This window comes from Leuresthes tenuis, unplaced genomic scaffold (genome assembly GCF_036924035.1).
Source record: "Leuresthes tenuis unplaced genomic scaffold, fLeuTen1.0.hap1 SCAF_4, whole genome shotgun sequence".
Taxonomy (NCBI): Eukaryota; Metazoa; Chordata; class Actinopteri; order Atheriniformes; family Atherinopsidae; genus Leuresthes; species Leuresthes tenuis.
The window spans coordinates 33,798,673-33,823,464 of record NW_027325358.1 but is presented as its reverse complement, the minus strand read 5'-3'; the positions used below and the strand labels follow the sequence as shown (position 1 = coordinate 33,823,464).

At 37.9% G+C, this 24,792-nt stretch overlaps 1 protein-coding gene across 1 annotated transcript in view; it reads left to right on the top strand.

Annotated features, from left to right (window-relative positions):
• LOC140304775 (voltage-gated delayed rectifier potassium channel KCNH1-like) overlaps positions 1-24,792 on the top strand; it is a 78,169-nt gene that overhangs the window by 17,367 nt on the left and 36,010 nt on the right. The window contains exons 6-9 of the mRNA XM_072383544.1: positions 1,606-1,998; positions 9,649-10,078; positions 22,331-22,530; positions 24,081-24,333. Coding sequence (XP_072239645.1) covers positions 1,606-1,998; positions 9,649-10,078; positions 22,331-22,530; positions 24,081-24,333 — 1,276 coding nt within the window. The remainder of the gene's footprint in view (positions 1-1,605; positions 1,999-9,648; positions 10,079-22,330; positions 22,531-24,080; positions 24,334-24,792) is intronic.

Below are 24,792 nucleotides of genomic sequence, written 5' to 3'. Positions count from 1 at the left end.
GCTCTGATGTGTGAATGACAACGGCAGACATGAGACTAGTGGACAGGTTCGCTGTTGTTTTGGTGTAGCCTAGTTACGACCGACAGTAACTGGTTTTGAGTAATAAAATGCCTGTTTAAGACCAACTGCTTGTCGTCCTTCTAACGTCCAGTCGGAAGCTACATTAATTTTGTGCTTTTATATTTTTCCAAAATGATTTGGCGACCCCCAGAAATCATCTCGCGACCCCAATTGGGGTCGGGACCCCAAGGTTGAGAATGGCTGCTATAGACCAGCGAGAGGCCCACGGCAGTGGAGCAGATTCAGATTCAAAGATGTTTATTAAATAAACAAAGCACAGCAAAGCAAGATGAGCATCTCCTCACAGAGCAAATGATCAGGCTATGAAAATCCTCAGCACTCTCCTCAGTAAATATGTCTGAGGATGAGTGCAGCTATGAAAGTTAACTTGAACAGAAATCTCTCCACGCTGGGAGGAAAACAGAAAAGCTATGAAAGATTTCAAAACAAAGTCCCGCTCTCCTCATGAGGCGGATTTAAACAAAGGACGCTCTTTAAAAAACCGAGGCACTATGAAGCTTTAACTGTAAACGTAAAACGCAGTGTTAATGGTGGCGCACAAGATCTTTCAAAAGACAAAAACACAAAACTCTCCACTAGAGGAGGGACTATGAAAGATTAATATTTTAACCGAATGCAAAGCTACGCTAATCAGAGATGACTATGAAACGTTTACAAATCAAAACTCTCCAAAAAAACGGAGGAACAGAACAGAGCTATGAAACTTACCGTGGATTAATAAATAAAATTGGGAATCAGGGAAGACAATCAGACGCTTGACACAGGAGGAAGGGCAAGATACCTGGAACGAGAGGAGAAAGTTAGTGATTTTTCAAAATAAAACAGGAAATGACGAGACAAGACATGAAACAGAACGTAAATCGTGACAATAGGTACTATAAGTTCTAAGTTAGTAAAAGTTTTTTATTAGTTGAAAATAGAACCATTGACTTTCACATAAATTTGGGTCCACAGAGGAACAAAACAGTCATATATTGTATAATTTTCCATTAACTTAAAATAAGGCAGAATTTTTTTATGCAAATGGTATTGCTTGTAATGCCCTTTTCCATTTTTCTTAGTTTGTGCACTCTAGAAAGATTTGTAGTTCTATCAAATAAATTAAACGTGCATGTTTTTGTATTTGACATGCACTGCTGTTTGTCTTTTTAAAATTAATGATTCAGATATTGAAAATGTTATTTGTTCTGAAATATAAGCATCCTCCTGGTAAGTTTCCATTTTTCAACTGAAACTAGCTGCATTAACTGCAGTTGCTGTTTGGATGAATGTATTATTCCACTTAGGGTGGTTCACAGGGATGTTGCTGCTTGTGCTCTACATTTTTGCTCTTTTGCTTTTCATAGGCCTTTTTGAACGTTTATTGAGTTGCAGAAACAACAACTTAAAAAAAAAAAAAGCTTTGAAAGACAGAAATACAGGTATTTGTAAAATCAAAATGCGCTTTCACATTGTCTGAATGCAAAATTTGTTTCCTGTTTTTAAAAGAAGACAAAATAATAAGCTATTTGTTTTGTGTCTCAGGTTCTCCAGTTGGGTTCTGACATCTTACCTCAGTATAAACAGGAAACCCCAAAGACACCACCACACATCATTCTCCACTACTGCCTCTTTAAAACCACCTGGGACTGGGTTATCCTCATCCTCACCTTCTACACAGCCATCATGGTGCCCTACAACGTCTCCTTCAAAACCAAGCAAAACAATGTTACCTGGCTTGTGGTGGACAGCATTGTGGATGTCATCTTCCTCGTGGATATTGTCCTCAACTTTCACACCACCTTTGTTGGTCCGGCTGGAGAGGTCATCTCTGACCCAAAACTCATCCGCATGAACTACGTCAAGACTTGGTTTGTCATTGACCTGCTGTCCTGCCTGCCCTATGATGTCATCAATGCCTTTGAGAATGTTGACGAGGTTAGTGGACTTCATTTGCTTTATATGTCACAGAAGATCTGCCTCTATGTGAAGAAGTAAATGTATGTGTAGTACATATAGACCATACTGCTAAGTTATTAGACATCAGTCAGCGTATGCTTACAATACACAATTTTTATGCAAACAGAGGAAATAGTCAGCAGTACTTATACCCCTTCTGTCTGTAAGAAAGTGAGAAATCTTCAATACAGAGGAAAGAAAACATAACAGCAGTGAGTTTCCTACCCTTAAGCTGGTTCCTAAATATGATGGTCTTGGGCTCCCTTAACAAACAGAGCAACTACAGCATTTTTCAGAGCCATATGATTTGATAGCAAAGTGATTTCCCAAATAAATCTTAATGCCTCATGAGGAAGGACCAAGCCAGTAGATTTCAAATCAGAAAATGGCCAGCATGGTCTCCAAGCTGCAAAATTAAGCTGATGATCAACCTCTCACTGTTGATGAACTGCACAGAGAGGGGACAGAAAAGCACAAACAGTGTCAATCAAATGTAGAGAGATAAAAAGTTTTGAGTACAGTAAGTAAAATAAAGTTAAACTGACAAAAGTGGCTTGCACACTCCATTTTTTTTTTTTTTCAGTGAGCAAGCCATTTGTGTTTGCACAAGTATTTTTCTCTCTTTGTATGTATTTGAAAATAATAGCAATTGTCTTTGGTTAAATTAAGTTTCCTTTAAGACAGAATGTTTGATCCTCAGCTTCCATTGATTACATGTTGAAGTGTCCTTTGCCAAGACACTGAACCCCATGTTGTCTCCAAGGTATTCGTCAGTGTGTGAATGTGTGACAGAGAAAAAAAGGCAATGTCTAACCTCTAACAGTGTATAGATTAAGATTTCCTTGGTCAACTAGATCAGAAAAGTGCTATGTAAATAGAGTCCATTTATCATCATCATGTTTGTTTACAGCTTGGAAAAAAAATGTAGTCCTCCCTTCCCACCCCCCCACCTTCTCCGGCCCTCCAATTTTAAAGTATCACCTATCCTTAGTCACTTAGTTAGGGTTCACACAGCACGGGTTTTGGTAGCACATTCTGTTTTCTGATCTGGCAGTTAGAAAACAGCCTAATCTTAACGTCACCAACGTTGGGTCAAGGTCTCAAGGCTACTGGGGAATGGACCTGCTCGATGTGGCCGGGTACAGGTACGTTGAACCTGCTAGATGTTTTCCATCACCTCGATCTCCCCCTTTGTGTCCCTCTGGCTTGCCTTATCTTGTGTAGGGGCCCGACTCTTGGGAGACAATGGGGCCGGTGTGGTGATGTCGGAGGGTGACCTCCTGGGGTGGGGGGGTATGCTGCGGGTTTTGCCTGGGTCGCTTCCTCCCACTAGTGCTGATTTTGAAAAACCTTTTGCAAATTTAAACCATTACAATAATGTAATAACTCATTTAATAGCTCATATCTTACTCATGTTACATATTTTATATGTACATTAGTCAGCAAGTTGATATATCTAATGGTTAAATGCTGACAACATTAAGTATTTTTGTAGACTAACAATTGCAATAATACATTTTTTTTTTTTTTAAAGTACATCCCATTCATGTATATGAAATATTCAAGTCAGGTTTCATGGTCTAGAATGGGTCATTTTGTTTTTTAAATTATTTTGATTAATAGTGACAGAAAGCAAAATTACCTTTTATTAGCCTTTTGATTTCAGCTAAAACTTTGAAAGTGGTCTGTTTTGCAGGCTTACTGTATGCTGTTCTATTATTTTTACAGTTCAATCTGCATTCAATTTACATTCATTAAACATGTTAGAGGAATAAGTCCACCAATTTAAAGCTTTACCAAAAAGCTGTAAAGCTGTCTCACTCATCTCTGATAAGAATGATACAATGCACATGCTTTATTTATGCTAACTATAAATAAAGTGATTGCCAGAAACAGAGCAGTATTTGCTAGATATTAGACAGAATGGGTCCCATGCATCCCTAAATTATGTGCCCTTGCAATCAAGAATAATGTTTACTCACTTTTTTTAAAAGAAAAAAAAGAGTTTTTATAAGGACATTTAATGTAGTTTTACAATGTAATGACACATTTATGGTAGAATTTAACTACTTTAATTAATTGTATTTTGGTTTCTAAGTTAACATAGAGTTTATTAAAAAACAAGGGCTAAAATTTATCCAAAATTTGGTGCAAATCATTAAGCTAATCTTATTAATGATTCTTGTGGTTTGTTTTCTCATTGTTTGAGTGGTTCTGGTGTGACAATAATTTAAATAAACATTTAAATATGAGTAATGTGGGTTACTCAGCTAAACAGTGTACTCATAATATACACATAATGGACGTGTAACAGAAGTAGAAATAAGCCCTGCAGCAGCAGCAGCAACATTTTGTTCCTGTCAGAAAGAAGTTTGTAGGCTTTCAGCAATGACTATTGTTATTATTTTGGGCCCATTTCCAGCTGAGTCTCTTATTGTGCAATCACAACAGAACAAAGGTTAGTGGCTTAAAATGAAGTGGATGCTCGTACCATTTCATGTTTGAAGGCATGAATTATTATGTTACTACTGTGGTAGGGATTTAAGGATTTGACTGTGATAAATAATTAAATTTCAGCCTTTAATAAGTATTAATTATCTGAAGTTCAATTTTCATGCTCTACTGACCACAGCTGCTTGCAAAGATAGAACCTCATTCTCAGTGGTGTGCCTTTTTTTTTAAATATAAGAATTCAGTACGATAAAGAGATGGTGTGTGACTGACACTGCACAGTCACATATGACCTGCAGTTACCACTGTTCATGAAATTGAGGTGTGAAATTAAAGACGATGTTGTGTGACTGCATGATTTGACAGCTGTAAGTCTAATCAAGAAGATAGAGTAGACTATTTTACATTCATCCACTGACTTAACAGCATGTAATAACAAATGCAGAGAAAAAGGTCATGGCTGAATGCTACAAAAGTGCCAACCAGTTAAAAATGCAAACCTGTCTTTACATGGGAAAAAAATAAACAAATATACGTGTGCGTATGTGATATTCCTCCAGCCAGCCACATCACTTTAATGTTTTATTTAAAAAAGAAAGGCATTGGTGGAATCTTCTTTGACCGAATTAATCCAGTTTAATTTAAGATCCTGTAAAACAAGTCTTTTTGAAAACTATGGTGTGAAGGGGATGTGTGGTGTTGTCCATTATGTTCAGCAACTTGTACCGCATTCTTCTTTAGGCAGTCAGCTCCAGAGCACCTCCCCGCAAAGAGATAGGTGTCTTCTTTAAAATTTGTTCAGTAGCAAAGTAAAGTAGAAACTGTCATTTCTACCCAACCTGTCTCCCAGCAAAAATATTAAATAGTCAGGAAAACTTTATCTATCTGTTTTTCCTCGTACTACTGGACAAAAAACATAACTACAGGGATGAACACAGTTTACTGGGATTGTGCGAAATAGAAACAACTGTTACTTCACAAAATCAAAACGGTAACTAAGGCGTTTTCCAGAAGTACAAAAGCCAAAATTGTGACTAAACAAGAAAAGACACGACTCACAAGAAACCAAGTTCGAATGACCCAAGATAGTAGCAACTGAAGAAGAGGTTGTAACGGTGAGGATCTGACAATGACTGAGGGAACACATGGATCTTAAATGCTGTGGAGAACTGATTAGTGTATTGATAACAGCTGAGACAATTAACACAGGAAAGTAGGGGTGGTATTGACCTAAACATGAAAACTGAGGAAACCATGAGTGGCTATATGAAGAAACAAAAACAGAGCCGAGAAGACGAAACTAACTGGCCAAAAGTGAAAAAAAAAAAAAAAGACAAACTATAAAAAGTATACTATAAAACTATAAAACTATAAAAAAGAAACTATAAAAGACAACTAAAGACTGGACTAAAAACTGGACTAGAAACCTGAAAACAAATCTATGACTTATCACTATAAACAAACTGAGCTACATAAAAAATATGTAAGAACAAGAGCTGAGAACAACCAAGGAGACTATGAACAAAAAGGCAAATCAAGACCAGAGACGCAAACAGAATAAATGCTAAATGACTAAATAACAGATAAAAACCAAGACCTGAAAAACTAAACCAAAATCTACAAACCCTAACCGCTGTTTCATGTTCTGCCATGAGACTGGGTCACTATGTGATGACGTTAAGCCAAGATATTTTCCCTAACCCTAATCAAGCAGTTTGTAATATCTAAACGTAGCCAAATGAGTAAACACAAAAAATGGAGAAAAAATTCATTTGTGTATAAATACAGGGGCAGAAGTGTTTCCGGGATGATAGTTAAGTTACATTTTGTGCTATTGTCACGAAATGCTATGAGACTGTAATATTTTCTTTCTTCTGTCCATGTGTACCAACAATTAGAAAAAGTTGAGTTCCAAAACACAGAAAAAAAGATTGTGTTTTTAGATTGACACAAAATAGCCTTGTCAGAAGTCCCATTTCTATTCAGTCATTCACCACCCCAGAAAATGGTATGCAGAAATAACCCCCCTGATTTAGAAAAACCCCACTGGTATGCAAAAAAAATTAATTCTGGACGCTTAGTATCATATTAACTTTGTGCAACTGTCACTGGGCATAAAAAAATGTGTGCAGCTGATGGAGCAGTTGTGCATTCTGGCTGCTTCCCTTTTGAGGAAGCTATGTTGTTGATAAGAGGAGCTGGAGATACAGCTGAGCGGTTTTATGAGCATAAACAGAGAAATGACAGATGAACCAAATGAGCTTCTTTAGGTGGCAGCTGCATAAATGTTTTGTATCTCTGTATATGTTTCAAACATGTTTATGCATCTTTTGTACAGACTATATTCATCTAGATTTTAAGAGTGCTAATGCAGAACAGAGGCTTTAAGAGCAACTGAAAAATTCAATAACTGACCTTTGTCATGACCATAGGTTTTGCATTCTCATTCCTTCTTGTCTAATTACGTCATATTTTATTTTGTAGAGTTTTAGCTGTGTTTATTCTGTTGAGTTTTACTTTCTTTTTCATGTCGCACCTGGGTTGCTTTGTTGATTAGCTCAACTGATACTTATTTTGTTATTAGTTCCCTCTGTATGTAGACTCCTGGTTTTCAGTTGTGTTTGTCGGATCGGATTACTTCATGTTGTTTCTTTTCAGGTCCCTGAGCTATTTCCTTTGTTAATTCTCAGTTTGTTTCCATGTAGATTTTTCATCTTTTATCACCATCTGCCGGCTATGCAAGGCCGTAACTACCACTGAGGACACCGAGGTTGTGTCCTCTGAATATATATATATTTTTTTGCTAAATTTCTGGTATATAAATTACACGTGAAACTGACTGTAAGACGATGATCATGATTTTGCACAAAAGAGTAGCTTGAGAGTTTGGGCATATTGCTGCGCGTCTTCAACAACACGCACTTTCGCTATGGTAACTACCACACACAAGTCGGACGTTTAGGTTGTTACCGCCATAGACATATATATATATATATATATATATAATGTATGTATGAGGAGCACATCAAGCTAAAAATGTAGGTGGAGAGCAGTTTAAATGGTAGATAACTGTGAGAAAAATTAATTTTCATGTAGAAATATTTTTATTGCAGCCCAGTGTACTACTCAGATAGCAAGAAAACATCGAATAAAAGTTTAATTTTGGTTAACTCAGTCAGTACCGGTCGTCAATCAGTTTCCACCGGTTGAGTCAACATTCATGTTGCGATTGAAAAGTCAGTGATGTCTTCGACTGAAAATTAAACGTTTTTTGAGTGTTGATTTCTCATTGTTGGATGCTGAACCTGTTATATATTTCTGCCGGAGCACAACGCAGCAACACTGCACAGAGCAGATCGTGCGGGACAGGAAGTCGTGCACAGAAACAAAATAAAACTATAATTTTCAAAATAATAATAGTAATAAATAATTCTCTGTGGTAACTTGTCCTTACTTCTGAGTCACCATAATGGTCCTTCAAAAAGCCTCAGAATGCCCCATTTTTACCTCAAAATTTAAAAAGCTCTGCACCGCCCTCAAGATTTTTTAAGATTTCTGACACATCTGAAAACATGAGTATTGTTTTCATTTCTATCTGTTTAGTAATTGACTGTGTTTATATTCTTCACTAAAGGGAAAACATGTCAAATCAAGAATGCATATTTGAGACATGAATAAATATAGTAAAATATACAATTCATTCATTATAGTCTATTAGAGTATCTATTTAGAACACATCTACATTGATATGTTATTTTTAAGGATTTATTTTTTTGTCTTTTTCACTTGCTGGCCATTTAAGACCTCAAAATGTAGGTATTATAAGTTGCAGTAGTTAAACTGATTTTCAGCATTTTTATATATTATCCCTCTGTCCTAGGACAGTTCATTCCTTTTTATTCCTAATCCATGACTTGATGAAATTCAAAATCATTTAGGATGAGGGTGATGTTCTCTGATAACAAACAAAACAAATAAGCCTATTCAAAAGTCATAATGATGTTGTTTTTATTACTTAAGACTCTGAAAATGGCCAGATTTAAATAATGAAATTTCCGGGGGAGCATGCCCCCGAACCCGCCTAGAAGTTCTGACTCATGACCTCGGTATTTTTTGGGGCCTGCGTACGGCCCTGCGGCTATGCCTTGCTCCACTCCAGCCTGCATTTGGGTCTACTTTCTCCACTAACTCTGACAACCTCAGTCAAGAACCAGTGACTTGATAAAAGTTGGAAAATATATAACAAAAGTTCTACCATTATCTCATTGTTCAATGTAGATTGGTGATTCATCACAGACTTTCGCTTTCATCCAATCTCATCTCATGTAAAATAGCTGACAATTAGTTGAATTAAACTCAATTAAATACATTATTAAACCCACAAAAGGGAAATGATTCTGCTGCAGTATGAATAATAATTAAAGATGTGCTATTGTTTCAGGCGTTGTGCTGATGATTTAAATAAAAAAGATAGCTGTTGATCAATACTAAAACAGATTAAAAATCTAGGTGCTCCTTTCGAAATGTTCTTAGTCCAGTTGTTTTGTCCCAAGCAGTGTTTGATTGGTTGGTTGAGTTTGTTGGAACTTCAACTTCTTTTCTGTCCTCTCAAATCCCAGCTGGTCGAGGCGTATGGCCACCTTCCCTGAGTCTGGTACTGCCAGAGGTTTCTTCCTATTAAAAGGGAGTTGTTTCTCTCCACAGTCGCCTCATGCATGTTCAAGGACAGGAGATTGGACCGAAGAGAAGTTTCGGTGCAATCTGATAGTTTCTTTAGCTAGGATATTGTTTTTTGAATTGGCTCTGTATGTATGAATTGGACTAATTTAGAATTCAATTAATTGGATTTCATTGGATTCAAATTACAATGAATTTGACTCTAATTAGCTTGAATTTGACTCTTATTAGCTTGAATTGAACAGTATCATTGAAGATGACATTTATTGTGATTTGGTGCTATATAAACAAACTGAATTTAATTGAAAGAGTTTGAATAGAACCTTTGAGTGTTATAATTATGTGAAGCCGTTTCAGAGCTTTTCAATTCTTAAATAAAGTGGAATAAATGTTCACACTCTTGGCTTGTTGAAGAATAAAGAAAACCAATCTACTTCAGATTTGACTCTTTAATAGCTTCCCTTGTTTTTCTGATATATTTTCTTCTATCCTCCTCTCCAGGGAATCAGCAGTCTCTTCAGCTCACTCAAAGTGGTCCGCCTGCTTCGTTTGGGTCGGGTTGCCAGAAAACTGGACCACTACATTGAGTATGGGGCTGCGGTACTAGTTTTACTGGTCTGTGTGTTTGGGCTGGCGGCCCACTGGCTTGCTTGTATCTGGTACAGTATTGGAGACTATGAGGTGATCGATGAGGACACCAACAGCGTGAGGCTGGACAGTTGGTTGTATCTGCTAGGAGAGACGGTGGGGACACCATATAGATTCAACGCCTCGGGCATGGGCCGCTGGGAGGGAGGACCAAGCAAAGACTCGGTCTACATAACCTCGCTATATTTCACCATGACCAGTCTGACCAGCATTGGCTTTGGAAACATTGCGCCAAACACAGATGGAGAGAAGATCTTTGCTGTTGCCATGATGATGATCGGATGTGAGTCAATGTCATTAATTTGACTGGTTATTGATTTACAAAATATCCGTCATTAGTATAGTTTTTGTTTGTTTCTTTATGTATATTATAAGACAGTTAGCAGGTAAATGTCGAAGCAACTTGCACACTTTCTCTGTGGATTTGGGCTCATCTGTGTCTTCTTTCTCTTCATGTAGTTTCAGACTAAATCCATGATTTTGAGATCAGGGCTCTTTACGTCTTTTGGCTGATGATGGATATTAATCTCCACTGATAAAGCTAATACAATACACATCTCAGTCTCATTAACTAGATATGATTTAACTAGTAGACTAATACACTTTAGTGTGATGATTTAGACTTGATTCGAAAGAATAAATAACAGTTTGTAACTATGAATCATAAAGGTTTTTAAAAAGTGGAATTTTTACTAGAGATGCACCGATCAGGATTTTTGGGGCCGATCACACCGATCACAGAAAGTAGTATCTGCCGATCCCGATATTACCGATCACAGCATCAAATCCATACATTTTTTTTTCTATATTGTTGTCTTGTATAACTTTCGTATATTTAATTAATGATTCTTCTTACACAACACTGACATTGTATTATAAAAATTAGGAGATGAGAAAGTATCATGAATTGACCACCGTTTTATTGCAGGTGAACAACAACACAGACAACAGTAAACATTTCACTCTCAGAGTGATACAAGTTGTAAACTATAAACCTTAGTTTTCCTTTGGAAAAAGGAATCAAATTTTAAATTAAAAAATGGATTGTGCACAGCACACAACATGTGCACCAACAATAAACATTTCTCTCTCTCTCTAGGTGCTCTTTCTTAGAGACACAATTTGGAGTATATCAACAAGCTTTTTGGTAGAAAAATAAAATAAATATGTGAGAATGAGAATAAGAACTGTACACTCGTTTGGGGTTCAGCTGGGGGTTATTTTCTGTCTGAATGTCGAATAGTCTGGAGTATGCAAGCGGGGAGTGCTTAAAATGACCGACGATGCGTCGCCCAATTGTGATAACATCAATGACTGCACGCTGTGCCAAAATGCCCTCATTCACAGCAAGCTGGAGTGTGTGCGCCATGCACGGTAGGCTTGGTAAACCAGCATCCTTCATAGCCTTCGCCATGTTACTCGCGTTATCCCATAGGATAACGCATAGAAAAATAATCCCGTAGGATAACGCGTACTTTCCCCTTTGGGATCCCCCATGCTTGGAACATGTCAGTGAACGCTTTGGCGATGGCATCCGCCGTGTGTGAGCCAGGAAACTCTTGAGAGTGAAGCTCAACTCTGTTCAGCTCGAACTTTTCATCAATATACTGTGCAGTTAGACTCAGCATCGACATGGGACTCACACTAGAACTCCAAATGTCACTCTTGAGCCTATTGACGCGATATTGTCGTCCTTCATAAGACTTTGGATGCGACTGTAGATAGTTTGTTATAGCTCCGGTAGGCATACATCAGTCAAATATGTACAACTCGGCAGCGTGTACCGTGGATCCAAGCAGTTAACTAGGCGTTTGAACCCGCTATCTTCTACAATAGAAAGCGTCTGATGATCAAGGCATATGAATTACATTACCTTTTTATTTAGTTCTGTCTTTTTCTTGCTGTCGTTGCTGTAGAGTTGTTGTCGTTTATGTGTCTCTGTAACGGTCAGCTGAGTTAGTGGCGGTGGCGTCTGCGTTGCTGCACGCTACTTATGTTTATCTGCCTTAGCAGCAGCCAACTTTAAAAACTCGGTATATTCCGCCGCGTTGTGACAAACTTCTTATCAGGTTCGTTGTGTTGAAACCCTTTTGAAGCAATCCTCCTCGAGGTATCTGTTTTGCACACACTTTGCAAACTGCAAATTTACTGTCTTTTTCGGACACATTGTAAAACTCACATACCGGCGACGCCATTTTCAGTGTTAATGTTTTTTTTTTTTTTCCCTTTCCCCCTCCTCGCCTGCCCGCCTTTCAATGCCTACGGTGGCTGAGAAGTGCAAAACACTTTTACAATTAAAAAGCACATTTACAAATTAAAACATTTTAAAAAACACTAACAAATTAAAACAAAAAACAAACAAAAAAGCTAACAAATTAAAACAAAAAATTAAGAAACATTAAATTTTAGGAAACAAATCCATATAAAAAATTACATTTTGGCAAAAAAATAATTATTTTGGGGAAACACATTTACATTAAAAAAAAGAACACGTGCCGACACAAAACTAAAAGTGGCAAAACAGTTATAAAGCGAAAACCAAATTAACAGAAAAGAGAATGTCCTAAAGGCCGGACGTGACGTCACGTGACCCAAACTTGTAGTACAAACAACTGAATTTGTAGTCCTGCTTCACGTGGAAAGTCAACGTGATTTTTGATGGTAAGAACTACGCTTAATGTGTTTTTTCTTAAGTATATGCTAACTGAACAATGTGTTGCCCTTTTTGTGAAGTAAATTTCAGCCAGTTTACACTGTTTAACTGTGTTTTGCCACTTTTAGTTTTGTGTCCGCACACGTTTAAAAAAAAAAATGCAAATGTGTTTCCTCAATTTTTTTTTGTTGCTAAAATGTAATTTTTTACATGAATTTGTTTCCTAAAATGTAATGTTTGTTAAAATGTTTTTTTTATTAGTTAGTGTTTTTCTTTTTTAATTTGCTAGTGCTTTAAAAAAAATGTTAATGTGTTTTTTTAATTGTAAAAGTGTTTTGTATCTCTCAGCCACCGTACATGCCCCCGTTAAGAAACTTGGGTCTGAGAATTGGGAATGCATGCAGTCAATGCACACACACACAAATAGTCAAAGCACTGTCTCTATGTTAAAACTTCATCTGATCGGCCTGCTTTGACCTATTTTGAGAGCTCCGATAAAAACAATAGGGACATTATTAGCCGATTGCGATCGGTTGCCAATCGATCGGTGCATCTCTAATTTTTACCTCTTTATGCAGTTTTATCAATTCATTCATTATTTCATTCATTAATTTATTAATTCATTCATGTCACCAAAAGAGCTCTGACCAGACAGGGTGTGAAAAAAGAACATTTAAAGGTTTTCTGGAGTGAAGTTGATACTCTGATCCAATTGGTTTGATGAATGTGGAATCCTTTGGATTCAACTCGTTGCGCTGGTTTTCAACATGCATAGTAAGCATTATTTTAGAAAGTGCAGGGTTTTTTGTGGCAACACTTAAATTATCAATGTGGTTTTCTGAGCTATTGTCAAGTCTAGTTTAATCTGAAGTTGTTGTTTTTTTTCAAACTTAAGACAAAAATGTTTAATGTCTAAGGAGAATTGTTGGTAGATTGGGCTTGCTTCACATAGATACCATCAGAACCCGTCAGAATAATATCTCGTGAGTTTGGAAGCCAATATTCGCTAAAGTGCTAAACACAAGTCATAAAGAGGAGGAACAAACTAGGGATGCACCAACTGGGAAACTGTGGGCCAATAACAATGTTAAAGAAAATAATTTATATATAAAATATGGATTTTAAAAATAGTTCGAGGAAAGTTAGGAAAGTTAAAAAATAGTTCGAGGAATTCTTTCATACAAATGTATAAACCAATCTTTCTCATGAGAAAAATTATTTGTGTAAAATATCAGTTACAAAAAGAGTTTTTAAGTTATCCTTTTTGCCAATAGCCTGATGCAGATCCTAGGTTGTGCATCCCTTGAAAAAAACACAATATAATGGAATAGTTGAATACTGATGTCTTGATTTCTCTGTTCCTTCCGATGTTGTTTTTTTTTTCTTTTCGCAGGAGATCTTATGATTTTGATACTAATAAAGTTAATTATGAGGTTGCATAAACGACTGCTGAAAATAAACTGGACTTGCTACTGAGGTTGCCTTAAAGCACTGTCTATGGTCCATAGAACTGTTCAGTTCAAAAGAGCAATAACACTAATTTTTGTCCTTTGCATGTCCTTGTCCTTTGTGCAGAGTAAAGGTAATTGAAAAAAGGTACATGTAGAGCTGACTCAGCAGGACATGCACCAGCCTCGACAGCAACCCAAATTACCATACTCAGCTGAGAGACTTAGAGTGGTCATGCACAACAGTGGAGCTGAAAGAGGGAGTTAAGAAACATGCTAGAGGGGAGAGACCTTTAAATGTACCAGTTCTACCTCATTGCATCGTCTGCTCTATTGTGTATAATCTGAAACTCTGTAGGAATTACAGCTGCAATATTCCCTTTACTACACTTTTAGTAATGATCATGTCCACTGATAATGATCAAATCAAGCATACATATCTCAATGCACATAGCCAGACAAGTTCTATCGTCCAACCCATGTGTCAATTTTGCAGAATGAGGGAAAAAGTGTTTAGGCAGGCAAGGTTTATTATCGGGTTCTCGCCACACTGCTTCCTTTTGTGTGGCACTGCAGCGTCTCCACAGCGCCTGTTCCTGTGGTGTGGCAAAGGACAGTACTGCTGTAAGAGAGGTGGGAATAGTGACAGAAATTGATACAAACAAGGGATGAGTTATAGTGGGTTGGAGTGTAGCTCTTTTTGCTGCAGCGTCGGCCCTTGCATTTCCTTGAGAGACAGGATCTGTGTTGTTAGTGTGAGCAAGGCATTTACAAACAGCAATTGACTTTGGGAGCAAAATGGCATCAAGAAGAGCTGCGACTTTGCCATGATGGAGAATGAGTTTACCGTCAGATTTTAGGAATTGTCTGTGTTTCCACAGAGTGTCAAAGTTATGCACAACCCAAAAGCATATCTGGAATCAGTATAGATGGTTACTGCTTTGTTGTTAGCTAGTCTGCATGCCTCTGTCAAGGCTATCTGTTATTTTGAGACAAGAGTGTCATGATTAGTGACACCAGCAAACCCAACTCTGTTGTAACCCGTTTGTGGGTCACATGAAGCTGATCCATCTACAAAGAGAACCAAATCAGGGTTTGTTAATGGTGTTTCTTGTAGGTCCAGTTTTGGCGAGCAAACCTGTTGGAGGACGGCAACACAGTTATGTTGTTTTCCATCATCTGGTGTGGGAAGGAGAGTGGCAGGTTTTAACACAGAGTGTTTGACAGTGATGTTAGACATTTCTAAAAGTACTGTTGTATCGTAGCCATCATGCTGTGGAGAGGTGAGAAGTCTTTTGTTCAAGTAAAATGATGGACACAGCATGTGGGACCAGGAGAGTTACATCAGAATAGGCTACAATATCTCTGGAAGCCATAAATGCCTTTTCCTCTGCCGCCACAGATCTGAATATATCTTTGGAGACCTGCCGCCACGGGATCCAGTTTTAAAGAAAAACAAGCCACAGGACGCAGCTTATTTCCATGGTCCTGCAACAAAACAGAAGTCACATATCCATCTTTTTCTTCTACTGTTTGAGTGAACGGTCTGGTAGAGTCAGGCAGGCCCAAAGTTGGAGTGCTTTGTAAGGCAAGTTTTAGTTCAGTGAAAGATTGTTCCACTTCAAGAGTCCATGTGATCTTATGTTGTGTTTGTAGACCTTTGCCATGAATGAGGGAGGTGAGTGGAGCTTCAGGAATGGCATAGTTAGAAATTAATTGTCTACAGGAAGAGCATATACCAAGAAATGACATCATCTGTTTCTTTGTGACAGGCTTTGGAAGGTTCTGAATTGCATCATCTCTTTTTGGTAAAAGAGTCTTCCCTTTCAGAAGTGATGACATGATCTAAGAAGACAACTTTTTCCTGGACAAATTGAAGTTTAGACAAGCAGGCTTTGTAGACAGTTTTAGCCAGATGTTTCAAGAGTTCTGTGTTGGCTGCTCATTGGTCGGACTGCAGATCAGAGGGTCGTCATCCCAGTAGACGAGTGTGTAGAAAGCCCTCTATAAGCCTCCCGAAAGCTGCCAATAACAACAACATTGCAGCTATGAACTAACAGTGCAATAGTATGCGTTGGTTCATTCATTCGTCTTAAAGTACTGGTGAAATAAAGACAGATAATGGACTACTTATTTAGAGGCTGCATTGTCTAAGCCTCATTCACTCCGTTATATGGATCTCGAGGAATACACATATCTTCCGAAGGATGCCGACTTTCACAAAACTGTTCTCGGTGAGTAGGTGAAAGTATTTCATGCCAGAAATAAGGTCTAGGTTTAAAAATACCGGAGTTCCCCTTTAACTTTGTAAAAACCTTCATTAACAATCGGGTTGAGACCGGGTTTAAAAGACAAGTTGATGATTTGGATAAAGTTATTTTTGTTGTTCGACGAGACAAAAACCATCCAAATACAAATCAGGCTCTACAGAGAGTTGTCATGTTTTGTTTTTTTCTGTAATTGATAATTAATTTGTAAAGAAACATACAAAGAGATCATGCGACAAATAATAAAGACGTCCATCCATTTTTTTTAAATTTCCCCCATTGGGGGATGAATAAAGTATTTTTCTATTCTATTCCATTCTAAAATTTTATTATAAGCATTATAAGTAACATATTCCCTAAATGGTCTTTTTCAGGGTCTCTAGAATGCTTTTTTTTCCCCAGTCATGTTATTTGCGTTTTTTTTCCCTTTCTTATGCAAACCTGTCAAATAACTCATAGTCTTTCTATTCTGTTTGACAGTGAAACTTGCCATCCTTGTCCAAACATCCATCAGAGGGGTCTGACTAAAATGCTGGTGGCTTTTTATATTAATGGTTGCTCGGTTGTTTGAACCCACTGGGGTTTGTCAGCATTTTACTGATTTAGAAGGAGCTATAACCAGTAATTCAGACAGAAAGACAGCCTCTCTGGTAACAATTTCTTTAATGATGTGATGAGACTTGACATGCTGTGTTTGGTATCGTGGAATGCCTCACTGAAATATCAACTTTGCTGTCATATGCGAATCCTCCCTGCTGTTTTTTATAGTCTGCACATATCCAGCTGCTCAGCAGGACACCTTATTGAGCCTGAAAGCTGGAGGTGACTGCACTGATCATGCAAGTCTGCACAGTCATAGACATAGATAACACCACAAACTCATGTAGTTTTTTTAACCTAAGTGTCAACAACTTTATCAGCTAGCACAGGGAAGAGTGGAGAAGAATTTCTATGAAAAGAACCTCGTGCTTCTGCATTTTTTTTTTTTTTTTTTGCATCTTTGATGATTGCGTTATAAAGCATTGGGTACATTTACGATTGGCAGCACTGGCCCATCTGTCCACCACTATAGACCAAAGCAAGAGTTTTCAGCAACTGCATTCACTGAAAGCGGAAAAACGTATATTGATATAAGGATGCTACCTAATGGTTTTTGGTTTCCAACACATGACTTTGATCTGACATATCTGTGTTCGACTGCAGCAGTCTTCTTGTTATCATTGTATCATTGTTTATCATTGTTTTAACCTTTTAATCGTTTTTAACCTTGAGTTAAAACAATGAGCAGTAGGGTTGAAGTCCTACTACTACTGTTTTTTAAATTATAATATAATAATTAATTTAATTCTTTGTTTTCACATATATAAGCCAGATATATACCATCCATCCATCCACTTTCTATACCCGCTTAATCCGTTGGTCGGGTTGCGGGGGGGCTGGAGCCTATACCAGCGGTCATTGGGCAATACAGACAGTTTAGACGAATCACTAGCATACAGACAATTTGCCAGTCCATCACTGGGCCACACATAGACAACACGACCAATCAACCTAACATGCATGTTTTTGCACGGTGGGAGGAAACTGGAGTACCCAGAGAGAACCATGCATACACGGGGAGAACATGCAAACTCCACACAGAAAGGCTCCAGCCCCAGGGAGTTGAACCTGGAACCCTCTCGCTGTGAGGCAACGGTGCTAACCACCACACCACCGTGCATCCAAAATTTTACAAAATAAAATTGGTTTTAAATATCAACTCACTTACCAGAAAATACGACATAAAGACAATGTTCAAAATAAAAAGTATTCTCCCTGAGACTGGGCATGATGAGACATAGGGTGAACTTTTAAGAGGCATTATAAATGATAAGAGATGGAAAAACCTTTCCTTTGAAGTACTGATCTTCTTCAAGCTATACAGCTGCTCCTGGTACTGTCTGATGTACAGTGAAATATTTCCGTTGAGTCAGATTTTTGTTTTATTTGCTTTAGATATTTAGAATCCCCAGAAAATTAACATGTTTCATTTCCGATATGGATTTTGAGTTGTTTTAACGGCACCCTTAACTCAATAAATATCTTGTTATTTAGTCAGTAAAGTGCCAGAAAAAGCCCTGATTCTATTTCTGCTCTCCAAAGATTAAGTCCTTTATGCTAATAATGTCCTCATAACCTTTCCTCTTGGACCACCCTGATATTACATAACTGCTGACATTGAAGCAGTGAAAGCAGACAGTTTGTGGACATCTTCCAGAGCAAAGAGAATGTGTGCCGAAGAGTTATTAAGTACAATTTGTGTCCTTGATTGGAAACTTCCGTCACCTTGTGTCACATCACACTCTACAGTATGCTACTTTGGATCACACTCACACATCCTACCATGCAGAGAAAACAATCAGACATAAGTCAAGAGGCTTAAGCTCCTTTTCCTTTCAACCTGTATGCCTACACAACATTTATTTATTTATTTATTTATTCATTTCTTTCTTGACATAAATATTTTTTGTACATTAGTACATAGTTGAAGTGAGAAGCTCCTACAAATAGATCAAGGAGACACAGTGTCCATTGGAAGTAACCTTCTATCCCAGTTTCAGTTCCTGTTTATCACTGTTCGACTCCAGAGTATAGGGATTCATCTAACTTTGACTGTTTGTTTCTTTAGAGCTCCTGTAAAGGCACAGTATTAAGACTAAATTTAGGCTGCTGTTGCTATTTAGATTCATGAAAAACACTTCAAGAAAGCTGAGTTTGGAGTCATACACACCCTCAGCTACCTGACTCACAAAAGTGGCTGAAAGTTGCTGGAGGCTGATGGAAAGTTGTTGCTATGACAGCAAGTATCTGAGATCCAGGATGAGGGTTTGGGTTATTAGCATAGCAAGTGTAAGTGTTGAAATGCTCACCATTACATTAGGCTGACATCTGAGGGGAAGAACAGAAGTAGCTGGTCCATTTTCTATCCATTTTCTGCTCTCAGACTAAACACCTGCTCATCATAAATGTGATGACACCAGGAGATTTTGTTCTGCCTTTCATGGTTATGATTTCATGACAATACATAAATGTGGTAGCACGCCATACTGTATGTGATGTCATATTTAAAGATTCTCTACAGAATTAAGATTAATAGTCCAATTACCTGTGAGAAAAACCAACATCTTTCCAGGGTCTGTCGGACTTGGGAACCTTATTGTGAAGGATACAGTAAACCTGCAATAATGGAATTAAATTACCCTTTGCGGTGACAGTTCGAAGCTGTGACTCCAGCATTTGCAAATCATGAGCAAATAAAATCAAATGTTGTTATATGGTAAATTTATTAGCAATAGTGGCTTATTTCCATATTCAGAGTAAGTCTATGTATTATCTCCTCTTTGCCCTACACACACACACACGCGCGCATATACACCCTCACACACAAACACACACACACACATATATATATATATTCATATGTATATCCACATCTTTACTCCCAGCTAACAGGAGGTCTGTCCTAACTTTAGTACATTTAAATTCCTCTACTAGACTAGATACTAGGAGCTGAAGTATGCCTTTCCCACACAGTGCCACAGTACTTAAGCATCTAGGAACACCCAACCACTTCCTAATATAAAAGCTAACTAATCTTTCCATTCTTTCTGCAACAGATAATGGAATTTCATACACAGACAATGGTCACTTCAACCAGGAAACAATCCAAGCTACTGAAAGAAGGATTTTTTATTTATTTGTTTTCTTTCTACTGTATCGTAAAAAGTGGTGGACCTCCATACCTGGGTCTGGTTCTGCACCTGCTATTGCTCGTACAGCACCAGCTAAGCTCCACCATTGTCCCAAAGCTGTACAGTAAACACTCTGAAGGTCACAGCAGATACCCCTTAATGATTGTGACAAGCGCAGTCAGTGCCACTGTCTGAGTCTCTGTGCTCAGAGTGCATGACAGCGTATTTCTGCTGCCACTAGTGGATGGGGCAGGTATTGATCCACTGACCCTGGACTCATTCTGCTGACATGCTGTGATTGAGGAGAGCCTTGTCAGGCTGGACTGCACCATTCTGCAATGATGGACTGAGCTGTGTGTGTATGGAGAAACGGTTGATCTGTCAATAAAGACAAAACAACGGAGCACATACTTATTAAACTCTGTTAAACAAAGAGCTCTTAATGTCATTATAAAAGTATGAGAATTCAGACACCTTTCTATTGTCAAGTGGGATTGGTTGATCAGTAACCAAGCTGTTTGATTTCTGACAGTACATTGTGTACAATTGCTAATTTTCTAATCTACTGGAATAATTAATTTGACTAGTTTCTAATTCATAGTTTATATATACACATATATATGTGTATATATATGTATGGCAACGGTTGAAGTATTTTACCCTGTTCAAACAGATGAAGTATTTTATACTGTGGTCAGTAAGGGTTTGCACTGCCTTACATAGGTTTAGCTACTTTGAACCCATTTTAAAAATGTAAGGAGTAATTCAGTTATTACTTTTTGTAATAGCACATAAGTCTGACTAAAACAAAAGTTATTTACACTGTAGAAAGAAAAGTAACAGTAATGCTGCTCATTTTTAGCTTAACAGAGAAACCCCTGAATGTAGCCAAGTTAATGGGATTTTCTGAGATGAAAATTGACTGTATTTACATATTTTAATGTCTTAAACTGATGATTAAATCGATAAACTATCATCTTTTAACAAATGGACAAACTTTTTTGGGCTACATGAGAGGATAAACTGGAACTATTCTTGCTATGTCTTTAAAAATAAAACTCCAAATTGCTTACAGACTAACTGAAGCTCTTCAGTTGATTTTTTAGAAGGTTAGTTTTCAATTATGAAGATGAACAATTTTAACAAAACAAACTTTACATTATATTTGAAATGCCATGTCCAACAACACACTTTATGCAGTGTCAAAATCCACAATTGAGCCACTAACATGTGCTACTAATGTTACAGAACGATTAGTTGTCACAGGTGGAAGAGAAGGACCCAAAATGCAGACACGAGGCCAACAAGAGGTAGAGAAAAACTGAGCCTAATTTATTTGGAATTTATTTGGAAACTATAGCAGAAAGCGCGGCTGAGCCGGAAACACCATGAAACTTAGGTGGTTACGGCGCGAATCTGGCAAGGACTGAATAAAATGGGGAGCTTAAATACTGTGGAGGGCTAATTGATGAGTGATGGCAGCTGAGGATAATAGATAAGTGTGGCAGTGGAGCTAATGACCAGAACAGGGGGTAACCAAGGAAACTAAGGACTAGTGATCAGGATCTATAGATACAAAACTAGCAGCAGGAAAAGGGTGAATAAGGAATCAGGAGCGTACATGAACAATGAAAAACATCAGAAACTCAAAAGACAAGACCAATGGAACACAAAAACCCATAGATCCTGACATTAGTGAAACATTTTCAGATCAGGAGCAAACAGATGAAGTCTTTTGACCTCGTCAGTGTGTCTGTCTGAAGTGCCAGAAGTGTTTATGGCACGATCAGACTGCAGTCAAAGCTTGATTAAATTATTTGAAGTCAATGTTTGTTGCTAGTCGGTTTCATTTTCAGGTTCTGAAAATGTTTAAAAAGTAATTTTCTAATTTGGTGGTTTATTTTTTTTAGCCTTTAACTTTTTTATTCAAGTGTTCCTTATCTATAGCATCTTAGTTATGTTGAAGTTTCTGCTGCTGTTGGGGAGAAAAGAGTAGTCAGACTCATCGTGGTAAGCCTCTTATGGGGTATTTATTGAACAGACCGTCACAGTGACATGTACATTTCAGCAAGCATGGAAGTTCCCAATGACCTCAGTTTGTGACATACTCTCATACCTTTCTATATCATTCAGTTTGTACGTGGCCCAAACCCAATCTCTATTCGGCGCCTGCTGTCTGAGGACGCTACTGCATCTTCGTCATTATCTAGACAGGGTTCATTCTGACCTCAACAACATGTTATTCGAGCAGTGTCAAGACATAATATGTAGCTCAAGCAGTGTCAAGGCTCTGCTCTCCCACACTGCAACACTTAATGTTCTCCTCTGTGATTAAGAACATGGTAATATTCGGAAACTTCACTTGAAACTTTAGAAAAGGTACGATTTTGGTGATGGAAGTATAAAAACTTATAGTACTTTCCCTGCTGTTTACAGCGCTGCTGTATGCCACCATCTTCGGTAATGTCACCACCATATTCCAGCAGATGTACGCCAACACCAACCGCTACCATGAGATGCTCAACAGTGTGCGAGACTTTCTCAAACTCTATCAGGTCCCCAAAGGCCTCAGTGAACGAGTGATGGATTACATTGTATCCACCTGGTCCATGACCAGAGGCATTGACACTGACAAGGTAAATCCTCTGTATAGTTTCAGTGTGTGTCTTTTTCAGCACAGGCACAGTGACACTAAGCTTGGTAAGATCACAAATGATTCGTCTTTTGCTCCTTGACTTCTCTCACATTGCATCTGATACATAACTGAGCATGTTGGAATGTAAATAGTTTGACAATAAATGTGACTCAGGGATATATAAAAACATTAATTTGCAAATAAGGACGTAAAAGTCACAGAGTGTCTTTGTGATTTTACAGAAACAGATGTCCTGTTTGATGTTCAACTGACAGCTGACTGTGTTACATGGGCTACAGTATGTTTAATTGCTGGTAACTGATCACAAGTGGTCACTCAAAACACCTGTGGGGATGCATTTTAACACCAGGTATGATCACACGTGTTTTGAACTACCTACTTGTGATTGGACGCATACCAGTACCAATAGGGCCTAATTGTGTCAGTTTACACCTGGTACTACAATGTGTCACTTTATGCGTTCCTAGTGGCTGTTTATGAACAAATTGCACTTCTCTACTCTGCAAATAAACACGTGGCCTACGTCACATCCTGTCATCTATGGTAGGCAATAAACAGTTGATCGCTAATAGGTCTGCTGATGTTTCAAGGTGTAAAAGTCAAATTCTAGGACCGACAAGATGGACCTGAAGTTTTGGTGCAGCTCCTTTTTTTTACCTCAAGATTAACTTGAAAGTGAAAAAGAATAAATAAATATGGTACAGTATAAAAAAGGAGCAGGAAATGATCTCTGAATAACAATTCCTCTGTGCTTGGACTACGCATAATAATTAATCCATAAATGCTGCCACTTCCTTCAATAAGGTCCAGGATACATTTTTGTTTTTCACTAACTTCCAAGTGTGGAAGTTAACATCCTGCGCATGTTTTCACCTGTACTCAGCACTGTTCAATTGTGATCAGATGTAAAAATGACCTTTTTAATTCAGATGACTAACCCAGAAAATGTTGTACAGAGTGATTTAATTGTGATTGGAAAATTCTTCTCTGTTTTAACTTTAATTTTGCCTTTGTGAATGGCATACATTGGGAAGGATGTTACATAACAAGGGTACACATCAAACTAGAAACAGGATTTTCAGTTACATGAACTTATAGAAGTGAACAATTTGCAGCTGTGTTCTATTTTTAATGATCCTTTGAACTCCAATTCACTCAACATCTTTTTAGCCTTGTGGATCCTTTCTATAGTGACCAAAGCCTAATTTGAACTACTTTCTAAGCCAGTTCATCTGAAAAATATGACTGAGAGAGGTCTCTGGGCTAAACGTGTTGTGTCCCACACAAATTTATTCTGATACAGCGTGCTAACCTTCAAATATTGAAGTTTGAGCCCTTACAGATACATCAGGTGGAAAAATGGAGTTTATAACTTATTGAACTTTATGATTGCATATCATCACACTACATTAGTCCTGTGCTGCATTTCTTTTTTCTGTGTCTGCTACCACACAGCTAATTCTGACGTAGTTGTGATGAGCTGTTTGGGTCTGGCTTAGTGTCACTTCAATTTGACCTGACTGTCTGCAGGTGCTGCAGATTTGTCCCAAGGACATGCGAGCAGACATCTGCGTCCACCTCAACAGGAAGGTTTTTAAAGAACACCCAGCTTTTCGGCTGGCCAGTGACGGCTGCTTGCGGGCCCTCGCCATGGAGTTCCAGACCATCCACAGTGCGCCAGGTGACCTCATTTACCATGCTGGAGAGAGCGTTGACAGCCTCTGCTTTGTGGTGTCGGGATCACTTGAGGTCATCCAGGATGATGAGGTGGTGGCCATTTTAGGTAAGAGAGTTTAAAACTGAAATTAAACAGCTGAAAGTTTTAGAGAATAGATGTAGCTTTTTGTTCTGTTGTAATAAAGATTCCATTTGCACTATTAGCCCTTGTTTGAATCTTGCAACTGTTTTACAAACAAATAGAAATAGAACAGAAAAAAGTGTTCACACCTGATAAGACGAAGAGATGATTTTTAAAAAAAATAAAAAGTAAAATAAAATTTCTAATTAACATCTCGATGAAGCCGAATCTGCCACCCAAACATTGTGGTAATGTTGTTGTGTGAAAGTATGAAATGTTTTGATATAACAAATCCAAAAAGTTAAGTCACACAGATTCAAATGGGATAATTTACAGTTTAAGTAGTCCGCATTCATATATCTTCTACAGATCTATACAGTACTACACTTTGGAATTTTCATTTACAGTTTTGGCAGAGCTGTATGGAGCTTACCCACCACTAAG